At 40.8% G+C, this 21,174-nt stretch overlaps 1 protein-coding gene across 11 annotated transcripts in view; it reads right to left on the bottom strand.

Annotated features, from left to right (window-relative positions):
* Positions 1-12,193: 12,193 nt before the first annotated feature.
* The window catches only part of LARP4B (La ribonucleoprotein 4B), a 54,251-nt gene continuing 45,270 nt past the window's right edge, over positions 12,194-21,174 (bottom strand). For 9 of the 11 annotated variants that reach the window (XM_083377880.1, XM_083377881.1, XM_083377889.1 and 6 more), the window contains 4 exons: positions 18,447-18,608; positions 17,303-17,421; positions 15,359-15,467; positions 12,194-13,736 (listed from right to left, as the gene is read on the bottom strand). In XM_083377880.1, the coding sequence (XP_083234006.1) occupies positions 13,467-13,736; positions 15,359-15,467; positions 17,303-17,421; positions 18,447-18,608 (660 nt within the window). In that variant the 3' untranslated portion in view covers positions 12,194-13,466. The remainder of the gene's footprint in view (positions 13,737-15,358; positions 15,468-17,302; positions 17,422-18,446; positions 18,609-21,174) is intronic. The other 2 variants (XM_083377888.1, XM_083377890.1) reach the window with 2 other exon arrangements.

Below are 21,174 nucleotides of genomic sequence, written 5' to 3'. Positions count from 1 at the left end.
AACTTGAGGGCTAATCCACATGGAGCCCCATTTCCATCTGTCCTGTTTGCCATTGTTCACTCCCTAGAGACTAAAATGGACCATGTGAAATTTGAGCGGGCCCCGAACAAGGAGTATATATTGGGGGTGGTGACCCTTTGAGAGCTGTATGCAACGAAATTTCATTTTGATGTATGCCGATTGGTGTACATTCAAAGTGACAATAAAATTATCATCATAATACACATTTTCACTTTCCACCTCTTTGCCAAGTAGTTAGTAAAATGGATGGGATATCAAGTTGGAAAATTGTATTACCAAGTTTGGAACAGTTAGTTCACAGGGGCCCTGAAACCTTGGATTGTTCTAAATCTGCTAGTTGCAATGTTCCATGTGGGCTGTGATGGGAATAGTGGTTAATAGGGAAAAATGATGCCAGAGGTACTTGCAGTAGCCCAAAAGGGGGAAAGAAAGGCAGCAGGAAAAAAGAGCACATAAGACTATCAGTTCTTTCATACCTCACACTTCAAAGGGCACCAAGAGTTTGAGGTTGCCTAGAGCTTTAACCTTAGCATCTTCCTGTCTTTGTGGAGCAGGCTGGCAAACCAAAGAAACTAGAGAGGTTTCACACTTTCTGTCTTAGTGACTGGAAGAGAACTGCTTGCACACCATCAAATACTGGAGATTTTCGAACAAGAAACAATTACTTAGCAGTTATGTGGCTGTATTCCTTTAACACATTTACCCATTGTTAATTTGATTTCCACCTAGAAAGAAAAAGCAAACTGAACTATAAAGCCAGGCACTGTACACAGGCTACTAGATGTTTGGCTAGACTTGGTATGATGTGTTGGGGCTTTTAACATTCAGTCAAGTGAAAGGAAGCTTTTATGATGTTTGAAAATGCTAGGAGTCAAACAAGGAAGTCCCTTTGCTATGAGCATACCGCTGCTGTAAGTAGTCAGTTCATTAGCAATCACAAAGTCATTAATTTAACAGACTGAGATCAATAGAAACTCTTTCTACTGGAACTAAAGTTTGTTGAGCAAAGGAGTTTTGTAGTCCACGTCAAGGCTGGAGCATTGCATCAGGCGTCCAACATCTGGTTGTCATGGGGAGTTGTTCTAATGCCAGAGGGCACTCAGGCGAGAGCTTAAACATGTCATAGGAAGCTCTCAGATTCCAGCTGGCACTGTGCAAACCTGATTTCCAGCACCAAGTTAGCATGTTTCATTATGCAACCCAAAATTAATTTGCTTCTCTGGCTCTTCAAGAGTTCACAACATTCTCATGGGCTGGGCAAACAAGATTGCAGTTCTGAATCACAAGAAGTCATAATTCCAGATGCAATCGCATCATTCTTATGAAAGGCAGAAGTCCTTTGAGTCTTCCTCTTCCTCAGGCAGGACAATTGGACTTTTAATTGAAATTGGTCAAATAAATTTGATTTTCTAGGTTCAGTTCAATAAAAGTCTGGAAATGGCCTTTGGATGACCTTTGCTGAGGATAGGTCGAGGGTGAGCAGGCGGACCTGGCTTGCATCACGGAGACTTGGTTGGGCCCAGAGGGCGGGATTCCTCTGGTTGACCTTTGCCCACCAGGTTTCCGGGTGCTGCACCGGCCTCGGGCTCAGGGTAGGGGTGGGGGTGTGGCTGTTGTTATGAGGGAGACCTTGTGTCCGCGGGAGGCCACTGTTCCTCAGATAGTCGGGTGTGAGTCTCTCTTTTTGAGATGCGGCCCTGGTGCGCAGTTGGGCTTGCTGCTGGTGTACCTTTCGCCTAGTCACGCAGCAGCAGCCCTGCCTGAGCTGCTCGATGTCCTCTCTGGGCTGGTGGTTGAGTTCCCGAAACTTATAGTTTTGGGGGACTTCAATCTACCATCGCTGGGAGGGTCATCTGAGTTGGCTCGGGAGTTCATGGCTTCCATGACGGCCATGGACCTGACGCAAGTAATTTCGGGACCGACTCATGAGGGAGGCCACACCCTTGACCTAGTTTTTTTATCTGGACGGTGGTTAGATGATCTTGGTGGGGGCTCTCCAATTATTATGCCCCTGTCATGGACCGATCATCATCTCCTGCGGCTGGTCTTCCGTTTTGCCACCCCCCGCCGTGGGTGTTTGGAACCAATTAAATGGTACCGCCCAAGACGCTTAATGGATCCCCAGAGGTTCCAGGCAGCGCTGGGGTCCCCACCTGCCTCCCTTGCTCACAGCTCGGCAGATGCCTTAGTGGAAGCCTGGGAAAGGACGGCCACTGAGGCTCTTGACCGAGTTGTACCCCTGCGGCCCCTGACCCGGTGCAGATCCCGTCGAGCTCCATGGTTCTCTGCGGAGCTTCGGGAGATGAAGCGTCGGAGACGGGGCCTAGAGAGCGGTTGGAGGTCCAGCCGATCCGAATCCGACCGATTGCGACTAAGAGCCTATATTAGGTCTTATCTCGCTGCGATAAGGGAGGCGAGGTCTAACCACTTCGCCACCCTTATCGCGTCTGCAGATAATCGCCCGGCCGCCCTGTTTAGGGTGACTCGCTCCCTCCTAAATCAGGAGGTGAGGGAGGATCCCTTGCAGGGTCGTGCCGAGGAGTTTAACCAACATCTGTCGGACAAAATCGCTCGGATTCGGACCGGTCTGGACTCTGACTGGGCAGAGTCTGATGATCAGGACACTGGCGGTCTTGTCGATATCATCTGGGAAGAGTTTGATTCTGTGACTCCGGAGGAAGTGGACAGGATCATGGGGAGGCTGAGCACCACCACATGTTTATTGGACCCGTGCCCTTCCTGGCTGGTCTATGCAGCCCGGGAGAGGACACGCAGCTGGTTCCAGGCAGTTATATCGGCTTCTCTGAGTGAGGGTTGCTTCCCTGCTGTCTTGAAAGAGGCGGTGGTGAGGCCTCTCCTCAAGAAGCCTGCCTTGGACCCAGCTGTATTAAACAACTTTCGTCCTGTCTCCAACCTTCGCTTTCTTGCGAAGGTTGTTGAGAGTGTGGTGGCGCATCAGCTCCCTCTGGTCCTGGATGAAGCGGATTATCTAGACCCGTACCAATCGGGTTTCAGGCCCGGGCACAGCACGGAGACGGCATTGGTCGCGCTGGTGAATGATCTCTGGAGGGCTCGGGACAGGGGATATTCCTCTGTTCTAGTCCTATTAGACCTCTCGGCGGCTTTCGATACCATCGACCATGGTATCTTGCTGCGGCGTCTCAGGGGATTGGGAGTGGGAGGCACAGTTTTACAGTGGTTCTCCTCCTATCTCCGGGGACGTTCGCAGTCGGTGTTGGCAGGAGGACAGAGGTCGACCGCGAGGTCTCTCATTTGTGGAGTTCCTCAGGGGTCGGTCCTCTCGCCTCTCCTGTTCAACATCTACATGAAACCGCTGGGTGAGATCATTCATGGCTTTGGAGTTGGGTATCATCAGTACGCTGATGATACCCAACTTTTCCTTTCGACCCCAAACCACCCCAGTGATGCCCTCAACGTGATGTCCCGGTGCCTGGAGGCGGATCGGGTCTGGATGGGGAGGAACAGACTCCAGCTCAACCCCGACAAGACTGAGTGGCTTTGCATACCTTCATCCCGGGTTTATTCGGATGTTCCACCTTTGGCTATGGGGGGTGAACTATTACCCCCCGTAGATAGGGCTCGCAACTTGGGTGTCCTCCTAGATTCACGGCTCACCCTGGAAGACCATATAGGAGCTGTGACTAGGGGGGCCTTCGCCCAGGTTCGCCTGGTGCGCCAGTTACGGCCCTATCTTAGCCGGGATGATTTGTGCACGGTCACTCATGCGCTCGTGTCCTCTCGTCTAGACTACTGCAACGCTCTCTACATGGGGCTGCCCTTGAGGACCACCCGGAAGCTCCAACTGGTACAGAATGCAGCCGCGAGAGTTGTGTTGGGAGTCTCCCGATACTCCCACGTTACACCGCTGCTCCGTGAGCTGCATTGGTTGCCAGTTGTCTTCCGGGTGAGATTCAAGGTACTGGTAACAGTGTTTAAAGCCCTTCATGGCATGGGGCCGGAGTACCTTAGGGAACATCTGCTGCCGGCATCAAGCTCCCTGCGCCCTGTGCGTTCCCACAGAGAGGGCCTCCTCAGGGTGCCACCGATCAGAGAATGTCGATTGGTGGTCCCCAGGGGGAGATCCTTCTCTGTGGGCGCTCCGGAGCTGTGGAATCAGCTACCGGTAGAGCTCCGGATGGCGCCCGATCTTCGCTCCTTTCGTCGCGATCTCAAGACGTTTCTGTTTGTTCAAGCCGGCCTAGCCTGATGGGGATTGGTGGGGTTTTTATTCTTGTGTTTTAATTTTAACTTGATGCTTTAGAATTTGATTCCAACTGTTTTGATATGGGCAATTATTTAATCTTGTTTTAACATTTGTATTTAGTATTTTATTCTGCCCTGTGAACCGCCCTGAGTCCTCAGGGAGAAGGGCGGTATATAAATATTATTAAATTAAATTAAAAAATAATGTAAATGAAACAATTGACCAATTACTCCCTAGGATACAGAGTCAACCTCTGATCTGTAAAATGAACATTTAAGAAACAATTGGCCAGACTAATATTAACTCTTTTCTCATTCTTAGTATTCCATAGATCACAAAATGAATGAATCCAAAGTAGCCATTTCTAACTTCTACATGGCACATTCATGCCAATTGTCCATCTCTAAAATGACACAGGTATTTCTAATTTCCTAGAGGAGGTATTAGCTAACAAGTCCTCCTAAAATGTTGTAGTGGGTTGGGAACAGATATCTGTTGGTTGCAGCAAATCCTATTTTCCATGCCTAATTTTCCCAATAAATAAGTGATCTCATGATCTTTTTTTATTTTGGGAATGGGATGGGTGCGGAATGGTGATAAGGGCCAAACTTGGCATTGTTAGGCAATTAGCTCTTGTCAGGTGGAATATAACTTCAGGGAAGATTTCAATGGATTTGCAGCTCCCTGTGTGCCTATGTTAGCTTGGTTAAATTGTTTTTATTAGTTTTGCTTCCATTATGCCTCAGGCAGGCTATCTTCCAAGCAGTACAAGTAGTCCTTGATTTATGACCATAATGGGGACTAGAGTTTCTATTGCTTAACAAGGTGGTTGTTAAGTGAGTTGCATCCATTTTTTTATTTTTTGCCATGGTTATTAAGTAAATCACTGCAGATGTTAAGTGAATCATGCAGTTAAGCAAATCCAGCTTCTCCTTTGTCTTTGCTTATTGGAAATCAGCTGGAAAGGCTGTGAATGGCAATCACATGAGCCCGGGACACTTCAATTCACCTTGTAAATTCATGCAATTACTAAGTCCCCGATTTGTGACTATGTGACCGTGGGGCTGCTGCAATGGTCATAAATGCAAGGACTGGCTACAGTCACTTATTTCAATGCAGTTGTATTGTAACTTCAGTGGCTAAATAATGGTCAAGGACTAGCTATACAGGTAGTCCTCAAGTTATGACCACAATTGAGCCCAAAATTTCTGTTGCTAAGTAAGACATTTATTAAGTGAGTTTTGCCACATTTTATGATCTTTTTGCCACAGTTAAGTGAATTGTTAAGTTAGTGACATGGTACTTAAGTGAATCTGGCTTCCTCATTGATTTTACTTGTCAGAAAATCGTAAAAGTTGATCACATCACCGCAGGGCACGGCAACAGTCATAAATACGAACCAGTTGCCAAGCATCTGAATTTTGATCACGTGACCAGGGGGATGCTGCAAAGGTCATAACTGAGCAAAACAGCCATGTCACTTTTTTACCGCCATTTTAACTTTGAACGGTTACTAAAAGAACTGTTGTAAGAAGAGGACTACCTGTATTTCAAAGTGCCATCAATTCATTTTAGAAAAAACATTTCTGTATTCATACAAGTTAACATTACAATATAATATGTCAGGTCTCATTCAGTGAAGAAGGGAATCAAGAAGTGTCTATACAATTTAATATTAAATACTGATGTTGCCCCATAATTTCTCAAGTGGTCTTTGCGTAGTAAAGCAACAAGGGTTGGTCATGTGGGTAAATATTTACCTTTACAATGGATCTGAATGATGCTGGCTCATTTTTGCTTGCAATAAGGTGGAGCAAGGAGAATCCATAGGCAAAATCCTGCTTAATCAGGCTAATTAATCCAAGTGTAACTTTCTCATATTCAGACAGTACTCGAAAACCTCAGTCCTAGGCTGAGTGCATATGTTCAAAGCAGCATTGAATTCCTAACCTCCTTAGGCCCTCCTTTTGATGTAGGAAGCTCCACGGGTACTTCAGGCATCTGCTTAGTCAGTTTTCCTATCCAAGCCAGCTGCAAGAATACTTCACTTTGTGAAGATGTTGGATTGACACAACAGATGATGATATCCTAATTGTTCGTGCTAAAAGCAATCGTGACTAAAATATAAGGATGGCTCATACATTGAGTCTTTTTTCTTGTCAATCAAGTCTACTCTTTGATCCTACCTCTTTCATTCCTTGTATTAAAGTTTTGGGGGAACAAAGTTTTAGGTCAACTAAAACTTCATTGATAATGTGCAAGTGTTTGATGTTTCATCATCATAGGCCTAATTAAGAAGTTAGACTATTTACTTTTATTAGAAAAAGGTAAAAACATTTCTAAGAAACCTACAGGTTATATGGGAAAATTATAAGTTCTCAGCTTATAACGATTCATTAAGTGACCATTCAGTTACAGTGGCACTAAAAAAAATGAATTATGACCATTTTTCACACTTAATGACCATTGCAGCATCCCCGTGATCAAAATTCAGATGCTTGGCAACTGACTCATATTTAGGATGGTTGCTGTGTCACACTGTCACTTGTGATCTGACAAGCAAAGCCAGTGGGGAAGTCAAATTCGCTTAACAACTGTGTTACTAACAACTGCAGTGATTCACTTAAAAACTGGCAAGGAAGGTCTTGAAATGGGCCAAAATTCACTTAACAACTGTCTCACTTAGCAATAGAAATCTGAGGCTAAATTTGGTTGTAAGTCAAGGACTATCTGTATCGCATCTTCTGTTAGATACATAGAATGCAGTGAAACTGTCTGTAGGCTGTCAGGCTATTTAACATGGAGAAATTATGTAAAGTACATTTGAGCACCCCTAATCTAAGAGATTTATTTCAGCACAGGGGACCCCAATTTTCTTGGAAGGATATGTACATATTTGTAGTGGTGAAGAGTATGAGCACAAATGGCTATCTTGATTAGGGTTAGGTTATATGCATACAGATAACCTATTCCTATAATTGGAATATAAGTCAATTCAAAACAAAACCTACCAACCAGCTAACAGCTATCGTTAAATCAAGGGCAAACCCATCATTTTCTAAGTTGCTTCCTCCCATCTCCAACTGTCCATTTCTGTTTGTGAGAATGGTGACCTCAAGATATCTTCCAAATAATCACAGACATATAGGTTGATGTGCCTGGCTGTGTCATTAAACTATAGGTAATCCTTGCTTGCAGTTATTCGAAGCTGCAACAGTGCTGAAGGTGTAGCACTTATGATTGGACTTGAAATTATAGCCATCGCACCACCCATTCAGTCAAATTATCATGATCTAGGCCAGCAGTCCCCAAAATTTCTGGCTTTACAGACCAGTGTGTGTGGGGGGTAATAGAGGAGATGGTACTACACGAGCAGCAGGTCAGCACATGCATCTCCATTTGCATGCATGTGCTCTTGCTGCTTGCACAAATAGAGCTTCGTGCGTGATCTGATCAAGGTATTTGGCAACTGGCTTGCACTTATGATAGTTGCAGTGCTCCACGGTCATGTGATCATCATATGTAACCTTCTCTGTCAGCTTCCTACAAGCAGTCAATGGGGAAAACCAGAAAGGTTGCAAGTCGCTTGTAAGTCTCTCCCACGTATCCGCGCTGCTATGCCTGGCCTCAAAATAAAAACCAGGAATAATTGGAATCTTGGTGGGCATCAAAGAACTCACCCACAGCTGTTATGAATGAGGTCTTAGATGCAGCTAGACCTTTAAGTTGCCCACCTAATTATTATAAAACACAGCTCTAACAGATTTCTGCATCTTTCTATCTGAAATAATGAGCAGGAATTCCAATAGGCTTCTCTCCTGGAACTTTGAATTTCCTTCATCTGGAAGAGAAGTATAAAGCTACTTGCCTAGAGCAGTCACATTTCATAACAAGCCAGTTTCATCACTGATATTTGAAAGGAACAAAGATTGAATACTGTCTGTTCTGACGGCAAAGTATGAATAAGGTAGTCTGTGGAAACATGCCTTCACAGTGAAGCTTAGAAGGTGGTATAACATTCATGAGCAGCCTCATTTCTGAGCAGCCAATAGGGATCAATCAAAATATCTTTAATATGTATTCAATATGCACAATTTGTTTTAATAAGATTTTTCCCCCTCCACGTAGATTTCCAGCTTCACAGAATTCCCGACAGTTTTCTAAAAACTTTATCCTATACATATTGTTAAGCTGCAGTTTTGATACATTTTTCTTGTTCTCTCATTTGGTTTTTGGAATATCTCCCATTGGAACAAAATTAGCATTTGCTGAAAATTGCAATTAAGTGACTGTAAGAAATATACTGTACCAACTCATACTGTTATTCTTTTTTGAGAAAGAGACCAATCAAAATCAGTGGGGCTAGTCATATCTAAATGTAATTGATTTCAATAGGACTTTTGCCTAAATCTGTATCTAAGCAAAGAACTGGTGTCTTTACTTTCCTACAACAAAAGATCTTGCAATTTTGAGTAAATGAACGTAGCCATCTCCCTTAATAAAGTGAGAAGTCTTGAGAAGCAAATGTCTGAAATTACCTTGGAGATACACCTGCCCCCCCCAAAAAAAAACCTGTAGAGGGAAACAACATAATTTACAATTTGGTTACACTGACTTGTGAACAAATTCTAGCATAGGTATCATTTTCTCACAATGCATGTATATGAGGGGGCTGATTAAGAAAATTCAGGTTCTTAAAAGCAAATCTGGCAAATAGTTTTGAAATATGGCAAACCCAATAATTTTAAGATAAACCATTGACTTTCAAAGCTAAATAAAAAAATTAAAGGTAAAGTTTCCCCTGTCCAGTTGTGTCTAGCTCATCTTAGATTCTTAGCTGAGGCAGTCAAGTGTTGTCTGAAGATGCTTGGGTGGTCATGTAGCCAGCATGGCTATATGCTGATAGGCAGGGAATACGATTACCTTCCCACCAAAGTGATACCTATTTAGAAGTCACATTTTACATGCTTTCGCACTGCTAGATTGGCAGGAGTGTGGCAAGTAACAGTAGCTCACCCCTTGTACAATGTTTGCATCTTGAACCTGGGTTGTCAGCTTTCCAACTGACAAGCTCGGGATCTTTAACGGCTGAGCCATCGTGCCCTTTTCAAATTATATATACAACACTTTAGCGCAGGGGTCTTCAAACTTGGTCCTTTTATGCCTTGTGGACTTCAACTCCCAGAATTCTTCAGCCAGGCATGCTGGCTGAGGGATTCTGGGAGTTGAAGTCCACAAGTCATAAAAGGGCCAAGTTTGAAGACCCCTGCTTTAGTGTCATGTCCCCCAAAATTGAATATTATCTATTAGTTTTAAGATCACAAAAAACAATTGCTGTTTAATCACTTGCTGAAAGGATGGCACACTGAAAACACATATTACTTCAATTCATGCCCAAGGTAAAGAAAGCAAGCAAACTATATTGAGAGTGAGCCAGGAACAAGTTAAATAGGTTTATGTTGGGGGAAAAATGATAACGTGAGTCAAATATCACCAAAGAGCAAATTGCTTGACAAATGGGCACATTGTCAGAGCACCAGACAGTCCCAAGAAGAGAGCAAAGGAACTCCTAATATTGGTCTTTGTTGCAACAAGCCTAAATATAAGTGAGTGCAAAGACAACAATTTTAAAGACTTTATTTTTTTTAAAAAAAAGAGAAACTCAAGTGTGCTAATTTTTTTTATTTTTTCATAACCTACATTTTTAGACAGTTGTACATTTTATGACACAAAAGGAAACTTAAATTATCAAATAGTTTACATGTAAGCTTGATTCCAGTCTTAAACAGAACTAAAAACCCACCTTCAGGAAAAAAAAAGGCCTCCCTATGACATCTTTGCTTTTAATGACTTGGCAGCTATCACTTTGCAGTAACCTTTGATTGTCCGCTGCGAGCAGTCTGATTTGGGCCCATAACCCCTAAAAATCGCAGCATGTTGAAAGGGATATAGAAATGACTGGAAACCTTGGCCAATCAGTGGCTGACAATGCACTGCATCCAAGGAATGACACCTCTCTAAAAACAAGTTCTAATTTCAGAAGAGAGGCAGACAAAAAGGAACCAAAATTAAGAGCTTGACAATTTATTGGTTTCTCTGACTAGATGCAAAATTGGAGCAAGGGAAGTAATGGTAGATAGGATATCCTAAGGCAAAAATACTGTACATGTTAAATACGCAGAAACAAAATTATATTTGAATGTGTCCTTTGAATAAACACTCTGAAGAACCTATATAATTCTATACAAGGAGCACCAAAGTAGTCTTACCCCTTCCTGTCCACCATTTACAATGGGTTCTCCCTGTTTTAACCTGCACTCAATAATTTAAAAAGACTTTTTTTTAAAAAAGGCAGATCTGAATAGCTAAACATAAATAGCTTGTGTTGTAAAATAGTCCTGAACTGTTTGAATATGAGAATATTAAAAATTACTGGAGAAATTATTTGGCATGACACTTTCTTTTAAAGAAAAAAATAAGCCATCGCAGTAAAGTTTCAAACTTTTGTCACAGACTGTTTGAGTGAGAATTACAGTGTATTAGCCTAGTATAAAGAGCAGCAGCAAATTCATTAAAAATACAGACTATCTACTGACCTGCAAAAGTTATTCTATCAAGCTAGCTCCGATGATTAGCTCTATGCTTGTCCTGTCCACCTTTGTTTGCAGCTGTTTTATTCATGCTTTCAGCAGGCAGGCAAAGACAACTCATAGCCGGCCTAAATCATACTTTCTGTCTCACTGCCCCTTTCACTGCTCATGGGTGGGGGGGGGGAAGGATCAATGTTAAACCAGTTAAGTAAGGTGATTTTGACTCTCTGCTTGTGTGTTTTCTCAGGAAATAACAAACAAGACTCAACTTGCCATTTTAAAGTCTGCAGTGCAAGGAGCAAGATGGTTTGTTTGTTTTTATTTTGATAAGGATAATTATAAATAGCAGCAACTTATGTTAGGAGATCAACTGCCTATGATTTTAATTTGTTTGCTTTTTAAGTAGTTATGCGTAAATTTAAACCCAGTTTTACTAACATGTTGGATTATGATTGGTTGAGTATACTTGGGGTGGGAGCTACTGGTGGCAATGTTGTTGTTTTTTCTAATTCATTAAAATAATGCTACAAATTTCAGCTCCTAGGAATTGACATTTATACTGCACACCTGTGTTCCATATGAATGAAATGCAAAATTTCCAGAAAGTATTTACAATGTCAGGACTTTTAAAGACAGACTTCCTTCCATTCCCCTTAGCAGTGAAGAGGCACTCTTAGCTCAACATATCAGAGTAAAGAAAAGAAACAAGGAAAAATCAAATTAAAGTAATATTCAAACCACAACACTTACGTTATCTACATCCAGTTCAACAGCAACATTTATAATATATCAATAATTTTTATCAGTTTTTTAATGGTACCTTTTTATATGTTCTGATTATTTACACCTGTACAAGCAAAAGCACATACTTCCAAGTGCACATTTTAATACAGTATTGACTATTTCCATTTACAGATTTCTCAACATTTTGAAAAAAGATCAACTGCTTAAGATCTTTTAAGGTATATTACAAAAACTGCCACCACAACCTGTACTAGAGTATGTTTACCCAGTAAGACCAGTGACAATACATATATACTGTAACTGAGTAATTCGGTATATGCCACCCCGTGCTAACCCTTAGGAGGGTCAGACTTCAATAATTCTAAGCTGTCTTATACAAAAGTTAAGGCAAAGTCATTTTCAAGTTTAAATAAAATTCAAGTCTTTAAAGATTGGATGGAAATAGTTCTTTTTTTAAAAAAATCAGTTGTTTAAATAAATCTTTTGGTGTGTGTGTGTGTGTGTATGTGTGTGTGTAGGTGGGATAAACTGTACTTAGCAGGAACACCTTTTGATCTGAACCATCTGCTGCTTAAACACTGAAAGGAAAAACTTTAGGTATTTAAAACAAAAATAGTTATCAGCAACTTTATTAGAAATTTATTAATTTATGTGCAGCCTTATCCTTCAGGAAGCATGTTGCTTCTAAAGTAAGTGTGATAAATCTCACCCCAGGCAGGATACAGGGCAACAATGTCTTTCTTCCGCATACATGCACACACATACAAAAACACCATCAGTTCGTGGACTAAAAAGAAGAAAGAAAAATCCATATGCCAATGTTGGTAGTTACGGAAGGTGTCAGCACTCAGGCTGATTAAGATATGAACTCTTTCAAAGAGCATTTGGAACATAGTTTTGAAAACTTACAGAGAAGGGGTTCAACCAGAAAAGGGTTCAAAATTAGCTTCCTCAGTTAAGAGCAGGGAAAAAAAAAGAAATCTTCATCACAAGAGTGCTATTGTGCTGCTATCTTGTGAAAAACTGCCATTAGCTTGCATCTGCCATACACAAGGGTACATTTATTTAATTCATAATGTGCTTTTTTCCCTTTTCCTGAAATTCATGGTACCATTTCAGCTTGGACTGAGAAACTGGTTACTTGCTTGCAGACTATCAATACAAATAATTTAGAGAACATTCACATTTGATCTTTATGAAGTTCTCCATTGGCCAAGAACAAAAATACTAGAACCAGTTTTATTTTTTAAACTTAAAAAAAAAAGTATAACCTGTTTGCTGATTTGCTACAGCAACTGGAATTTTAACAAAAAACCAAAAACAAACAAACAAACATCTATCTGTTCTGCTTTACACCTTATGTATTAGCTGCTTTATTAGTCTTCAGGATTTTTTTTGTTGAAGATTCCTACTCATAAACCATTTAAAGAAATACAGCAGCACAGTTCTGTCTAGTAAATTAGAAAAAAAAACTCATTAGAATAAGCTTGTATTCATAGCGCCACATGGAGGCTTTCATAAAAAATGGATTTCAGATTACCGCATCTTCCATCTAATTGAAAAAAAAAGATTTTAGGCATTGTCTTAAGTTCAGCACCAACCTAACATAAAGTTTAAATAAACCCCGACAGAGTTGACTGTTTTTTTTTTTACTCAAGGGGAATTTGATGATAAGGATGTAAGAAAAAGAGAAGGGAAAAAGAAAAATCTATTTTACAAGAAATAAACGATAACAACAAACAACAATGAAAAAAACCTAGCAAGCTTTTCATATACTTCATAACCCCCTGCAAGCTGTTAACCAGCAACTCCTTTGTACTCTTTGAGTGTCAACATGGGGTAGCTTCATAGTGAAAACTTCTTGAAATTCATCCTAAGTGTTAGTTTCACTGAGGAGATCTGGGAGGAGTGCTCTGTTCTTTAGTCAGGCGTTTCCCAACGGCTGGAGGAAGAGGAGACCTGCGTCCTGAGGGTCTCCACTGGTCTTTAGACTTCAATTCTTTGCTTCTTTCTAGTGTTTCAGCGGGTTTCCTTTCCTCTTTCTCTTTCCCACAACCAACTGTGTTTGGCTTCTGTTCTTTTGGGGACTGCAACGGAGCTGGATCCTTACTTATCCTCTGGCAGATTTCTGCGTAACTAGGTTTCCGCCGTTCCTGCTTTATTAAACACACACACACACACACACACACACACACACACACACAAATAAAATTGAATAAAACTGAACAGTCTCATCATCATCAGAAATATTAATTTTGCACAAAATAAGGTGAAGGTCTTGCTTAGATTTGTGATTCTCCAGCATGAAGAGTTACTCCTTAAGAAATTTTGTTGTTCTGAAGAATTGAAACATAAGTAGAGTAAGACATCCAACCATGCACTGGAATCTTGAACCGCTGATGGCCATCGGAGCATAATATTTTCAGAGTGATAGAAATCCTTGTTTTTGGTCACCCTGCACCTTACGAATCGTGTGGCTCTGGGGCTGCTTGCCATACTTCAGTTCAAGAGCTTCTTGGCCGACTGCAGTTCTGGGTCTATAGGAAGATCCTGAACTACAGTGTGAGACTGCAGTCAACTCTAGAAGCCTCAGCTCGGCCCAGCAGTGTACAACAAAATGGCTCCTTAGGATGCTGTGGTTTTAGGCCTGAAAGCAGTTCCTGAGCCACAAAACAATGCGAAGCCCAGCCCCAGCAGCAGAGCACAAAACCTCAGCCTTGCCCCCCTGCACTCTGAGGCCATTATCACCATGTGCTCTGCCATCCCAGCTAATTTTTGCCATCTTCCTGTTCCCACGGCTGATGAGGTATGTCTTAGCTCTTCCTAAGGCAAATGTCGGCAGTTTGATGCCATCTTCTCCAGGTCTTGTGAGGAAACCATTGGTCACAAGCAAGAAAGAAAGCCTCGTGCAGCCAGTAGTTGCCTTGCAAAGGGCCAGGCTAGGCGTGCTTGGTGAGCAGTGGAAGCAAGAGGATGGCAAAGGTCAACTAGGACAGCAGGAAATGTGCAGTGCTGGGTGCCAAAAAGGCACAGATGGAGGGAGATAGGTAGGTAGAGGTAATCGAAGCAGGTTTAAGTGCAGGTGTACTGCTAAGTCCCTGAATTCTGATCATGTGACAATGGGGGTATTGAAACGGCCATAACTTTGGGGATTGGTCACTGCAACTTCAAATGAATGGATGTAAATCGAGGACTACCTATAAGAGCAAACTATCAGGAGGATGGCTGAAACAGTCATGATCAGACATGAAGCGGCATGTACTGCAGCATTATGTCATGGTTGATAAATAAACCTCAACCTGGCTTCATTCAAACAACAGAGTGAACCATAATCCAGTGCTTTTAAATTAAAAGGCTGAATTTGCATAACAAACAATGGTTCATTATGGTTTAATTCTTGATTCTCAGCATGTAAGATAGATATTAACATATCTGTTTTTGACAAAGTGGTTTTACTATCCATAAACCACATTCTGACTACTTTGGTGCTAGTGTTTAATTGTAACCTTTTGATTCAGCATGTCATAATTTTAAGATTTCTATGTCTGCCATCTCTAAGACAACTGGAATTCTGAGGTTAGAGAGAACTTTGAAAACACGATGACTTCTTTGAAAAGTACCGGAGAGCCGGATTTGCATAAGCCAAAACAAAATGGATCCCATTATGGTTCAGCGTGATGTATTTTATGGCAACAAATCTCTCTTCTAATATAAATAAAAATGAAAATATAAAAGCCAAAAGCTTCTCAACTTCTTATAAAAATCAAAATGCACTTACTGCTAGATGATCACCATTGACTTGTACTGATTTAGAAGCAGTAGAAACAATGCAACAAAGTCTTTGAGTACTTTGAGTTTCTTTCTGCTTGTCCACAGCTTTGGGATCACTGCAAAATAATAGAAAGGAACATGTGAGTATAATGAAAATACCTCAATTCTATCTTCTGCCTAGTGACATGAATAGGAGTGGAATGGAATAGAATCTGGAAGGGACTTTAGAGGTCTTCTAGTCCAGCCCCCTGCTCAAGCAGGAAGACTATACCATCTCAAAAAAGTGACTGCCTAGCCTCTTAAAAATCTCCAGTGATTTGAGCGCCCACAATTTCTTGGGGCAAGATATTCCACTAGCTAATTGTCTTCACTGTTAGGAAGTTTCTCCTTAATTCCAGGTTGCTTCCCTCATTGATCAGTTTCCAACCATTGTTTCTTGTCCTGCCCTCTGGTGCTTTGGTGAATAACGTGACCCCCTCTTCTTTGTGGCAGCCCCTCAAATACTGGAATACTACTATCATGTCTCCCCTATTTCTTCTTTTCTTTAGACTAGCCAAACCCAAGTCCTGCAGCCGTTCTTTATGTTTGTCTCAAGGCCTTTAATCATCTTAGTTGTTCTTCTCAGAATTTTTTTCCAAACTCTCAACATCTTTTTTCTGATATGGTGACCAAAATTGGCTGCAGTATTCCAGGTGTGGTCTTACTAGGGTTTTATAGAGTGTTAATACTTCGCATGATCTTGATTCTATGACCGTTTATACAACCCAGGATTGTATTAGCTTTTTTGGCTGCTGCTGCACACTGCTGGCTCATGGTTAAGTAATTGTCTACTAGGACTCCAAGGTCCCTCTCACAGTTACTGATTTTAAGCCATTTTGCCCAATCTGTATTTGTACCTTTGATTTTTTTGCCTAAATGTAAAACTTTGCTTTTCTCCACATTGAAACTCATTTTGTTGGGTAGGGCCCATTGTCCAAGTTTGTCAAGCTCTTTTTGGATCCTGAATTTGTCTTCTGGGGTGTTGGTTATTCTTACCAGTTTGGTGTCATCTGAAAATTTGATGAGTTCCCCTTCAATTCCCTCACCTAAGTCATTGATGAAGATATTGAAGAGTACTGGGCCTAAGATGGAACCTTGTAGTACCCCACTGCTTACTTCCCTCCATGTAGATGTAGTACCATTAAGGACTACTCATTGAGTACGGTTTGCCAGCCAGCTACAGATCCATCTGGTGGTAATGTTGTCTATTCCATCTTTTTTCTAGTTTACCAAGGAGTAGATTGTGGTCTACTTTATCAAATGCCTTACTTAAATCTAAGTATACTACATCGACAGCATTTCACTGGTTTAGTTACTTTATCAAAAAGTGAAATAAGGTTGGTTTGGCATGATCTGTGTTTAACAACCCATGCTGGCTACTAGTTATAACATTGCTTGCTTCAAGTTATTTGCAGATCTGTTTTTTGATTATCTTTTCTAGGATATTCCCAGGTATTGATGTTAAACTGATTGGTCTGATTAGTTTCCTGGATCCGTTTTTCCCCTCCCTTCTTGAAGATGGGAACCACATCAGCCCTTTTCTAATCCTCAGGTACTTCCCCGATGCTCCAGGATTTGTGAAAGATGTGATGCAACGGTTCTGAGATAACATCTGCCAGCTCCTTCAGAACATACATAGTAGCAGATCACTACTATGGGAGAAAACATATCTTTATTGTAAGATACTGTTTATCTTGAAGACATATGGGTAATTTTTTTTTCAAAACTGACAATCAAGCCATAAGTATGTGCTTTTGCATAATTCATACAAAAATTCTATGCTGCTATTACACAAGCACTGTTATTTATTAAATGGTTCAAAATGCTGTTGACAGAATAATATATAGCCTTTCGATGATGGAAAATGTTGGTTGAAAACAGTGTTCAAAGCTTTGTATTATGAGATCCTTACTCAGGAGCTTGGGATGGGGAAGGAGATGTTTCAGATGTCCCTGGCAGAGCAGAGGAAACTGGCAAAGAAGGCTCACGAGGAATTCCAGCTGGTACTGTGTTTGTACCTACACTGATGCCCTGAGAAAAACAAAATTCAAGTCATTTAAACTACATTTCAGTTCAATAAATTCTATCTATAACTAACCCACTGTCATCAGAGGCAGAGTTGGAACAAATATAGTGCAGATAGTCCCTGACTTAAAATGTTTCATTTAGTGATCATCTGAAGTTATAACAGCACTTGAAAAATGATTTATGACCATTGCAGCATCCCATGATCAAAATCTGGGTGCTAGGCAACTGGCATGTATGTATTTATTATGGTTGCTGCCATTTTTAACCTTCCTAGCCGGCTTCCAACAAGCAAAGTCAATGGGGGAAGCCAGATTTATTTAATTACATATGATTTTCTTAACAACTGCAGTGATTCACTCAACAATTTTGGCAAAAAAGGTCGTAAAATTGGGCAAAACTCTCTTAACAACTGCCTTGCTTAGGCTGAATTGTGTTTGTAAGTCAAGGACTACCAGCAGCACCCCTGTCCAATCCCTGTTGTGGATTACTAAAATCTTAAAAAAGATTAAGTTACGTTTGCCTCAGAAACTAAGCATGGCACTAGTGCTAGATGACTTTTTAAAATAATGTCAATATGCATCAAAGTCAATGCTGAATATGATATATTGCTTTGATCTTGTCCAAATGTAGACCTATTTAAAAAACTGTCCATCACAAGAAATAAACAGTAAGAGTTAATATTTGATGCTATACAGTTCGGTATCTGAGGGGTTTAGCAACACATGTAACAGTAAGCATTTCCATCAAGTGTTTGAAGTGTGACCATTTTCCAGGCTGAACATTATGTATCCCATTACATACCATTCTGAGTAGGACTTCAAGCAGAACAATATTGGCAAGGCTACTATCAAGTACAACAACACTATAGAAAATAGCCTGCTGGAGAAAGCAATACTTTATAAGTTGGGTGTTTCCTGAGTTTCTTTTCTCAAAGCAATCACAAGTACCATTAAAGAATCATGATTCTCAGAGTGAACATCAGAGTGTGTCCCCAAATGCACCCTTGCCCAACGTCTATGGATTTTTACTTTTTCTTTTGACGACACAATCACATTTGACAACCGGTTTTCAAACAAGTCTTCAGTCTTTAGATTGCCAGCAGCTCCAGGCAAGGGAGGGAAACTGGACAAGCCCAGCTCAAAACTCGGAGATGGCGGTTTTGTAGGGGGTGGAGACTGCATTTGTCCTCTCTGTAAGAGAAATTGTAGGATTAGAAAGCAAGACAACAGCAGCTCTCAAGGAAAAGGACCCAAACTTGTAAAAACCAATCAAAATCTAAAGGAACATAACTGCATACCTTACACTCAAGCAGTCATAAAGTAGATACGTCAGTTGACTTTCTATTTATTAAATAGATTTCTTTCCTGCCAATAGGCTATGCCTGAGTAGGTGATACAGATTTAAATTTATCATTCATAAATTAGAAAGAAATACAATGCATTATAAGCACTGTGCATGAGTAGTGGATTAATATTGCCATCTATCCCTTTATCCATCCATTAATTAATTTCTAGACTGTCTAACATAAAAATAATTTTTAACAAAAATTAAGAAGAGAGGAATTAACATGCTATAAAGAAAAACCATCACCCTGAGGAGACCGTGAGGAAAACAGTCTTCCATATCACCCCAATCTAAACAGTAAGTAACATAACTAAATCCTAAGGGAACAGCCATATTTTTAAGGTTGTCTTGAAGGCAGGAATGGTGGAAGGGGAGTGATTCTCCAAGGGAGGCTATCCCAAAGGAAAAGTAATGCAACAAAGAAAGTCCTTTCACCATCATCTCATTTCAAGAAACCCAGGTGAATTAAAAAAAATCAGCTCTTACTTTAAGGAGTTGGTGCAGATTCTCTGAGCACAACTTGACAGTTTTAAGCATGAAAAACAGTCATCCAGAGAGAAGGAAAGATTCAACACTTCACTATGGAGGAATGTTTGGTGAAATTGACACATCTTACAGAAATGGATAAATTAACTTCTTTGATTACAGAAAAGACACTACATTTATTGGTAGATAAAGCTCTTAGAGAGCTTTTCTGAAAAAATGAAAAAAAAAATGAACTTGAGATTTATGGCTTTGATTATTAGGATATATTAGAGAAAGAAGATTATGATGTAACTTTAGAGATTAAAATGTCACTGTACTTATAGCTGCTGTGAAGAATATCAGAAGCTACCTCTTTATATATATATTTGTTATATATATGTGTGTGTGTGTGTGTGTGTGTGTGTGTGTGTGTGTGTGTGTGTGTTCTGAGGTTTTCGCGGGTGTTTGTATGTGGATCTTTGGTTATTCGGGTTTTTTCCCGCGTAGAACTAAAGGTGTAGGCGCAACGTTTCGACGGAATCCCATCCGTCATCATCAGGCTGGTGGCTTTAGCTTCCTTCTTCTGGGAGAAGCATGTGGCTGTTTGTTCCTCTTTTTTAAACTGCCAGAGGGGGTGTGTTCTGTGGGTGGAGGTGTGCTCTGATTGGGTGGGGGACCAAGTGTGTTCTGATTGGGTGGGAGTGTGTTTTGAATGGTGGGGGTGTTCTGATTGGGTGGGGGGGTGTTCTGAGTGGATGGGTTGGTCTCAGCTGCCAGCCCCAGACCTGAGCTGGTGAGTTGTGCTGCTTTTGTTCGGCTTCGTGTTTGTGGTGGTGCCATGTTTTTATAGTGGGTGTCAGTTTGCTTATTGTGCGGTTTGGAGGGGTTTAAAGTGGCTGATGTTGCAGCTGTAGTTAGGTTTCTGTTTTGTGGTTGTGCCTCGTTATCATTGTGGGTTCGGATTTGCTTTTTGAATGGTTGTGTGGTGGTGATGTCATGTGATGTTATCATGAGTTTGGGTCTGGTATCATTCTTGGTGGTTGGGCCTCGTCTGCCACCAGCCTGATGATGACGGATGGGATTCCGTCGAAACGTTGCGCCTACACCTTTAGTTCTACGCGGGAAAACCCCCGAATAACCAAAGATCCATATATTGCACAAACAACTGCCTAATGTGCAATCAGCCCAGGTTCGAATCTCAGAAGGGTATGGCTGACTGATGAAAACTAATAAGTTTGAAATGCATATCAGTCTCCCTTAATTCTTTGTTAGCAATTTAAAATTTACACAAATATGAGCTCTCAGCGGTGTGACTACTGCCTGTCGATGGCCTTCAGGTTAGGCTGACACAGGAAATAAAGATTTGTCCCATGTTTGGGGCCTAGCAAGGTAATCTAAAAATAGTTAACAAGCATTTCACACACACACACACACACACACACACACACACACACACACACAAATCAACTTTTGTTTTCTTGTACTTTCTTTCTCATTGATTTCTTGTTTCTTATTTTATATTAGCCTATATTAGGTTTAATCTTTTTTTTAAGTTTCAATTAGTCATTGAAAACACAGCCATCCAGCATTCAGCTTCCTTTAATTATGATTCTAGTTGGCTTTCTACAAGAAGCTGAAAACAATATCCACTGTAATATTTTAAATGGGAGAATTGTTTCTTCTTCTTACTAATATGACCAGTAATGTGAGCCTATCTCTGTTTTGTGAAAAAAATAGGGAGATTCAAATTTTAAAACAAGATTCACTTAAACGAAAAAAAGATGGAAATTATAGATAAGGAGAAAAATAAGAACAGAATCAGCTAAAACATCAAGGAGTTTGTGGGAAACCATGGTGACTAAACTGAGAATTATTTTGTTATGGGAAAATTTTCTCCTATGTTTGTAGAACCAATTAGCTTCTGGACAAAAAATGAATTCAAACAGA

This window comes from Vipera ursinii, assembly GCF_947247035.1.
Source record: "Vipera ursinii genome assembly, chromosome: Z".
Taxonomy (NCBI): domain Eukaryota; kingdom Metazoa; phylum Chordata; class Lepidosauria; order Squamata; family Viperidae; genus Vipera; species Vipera ursinii.
The sequence above is the reverse complement of the archived record's forward strand: the minus strand, read 5'-3'. Positions and strand labels throughout refer to the sequence as shown.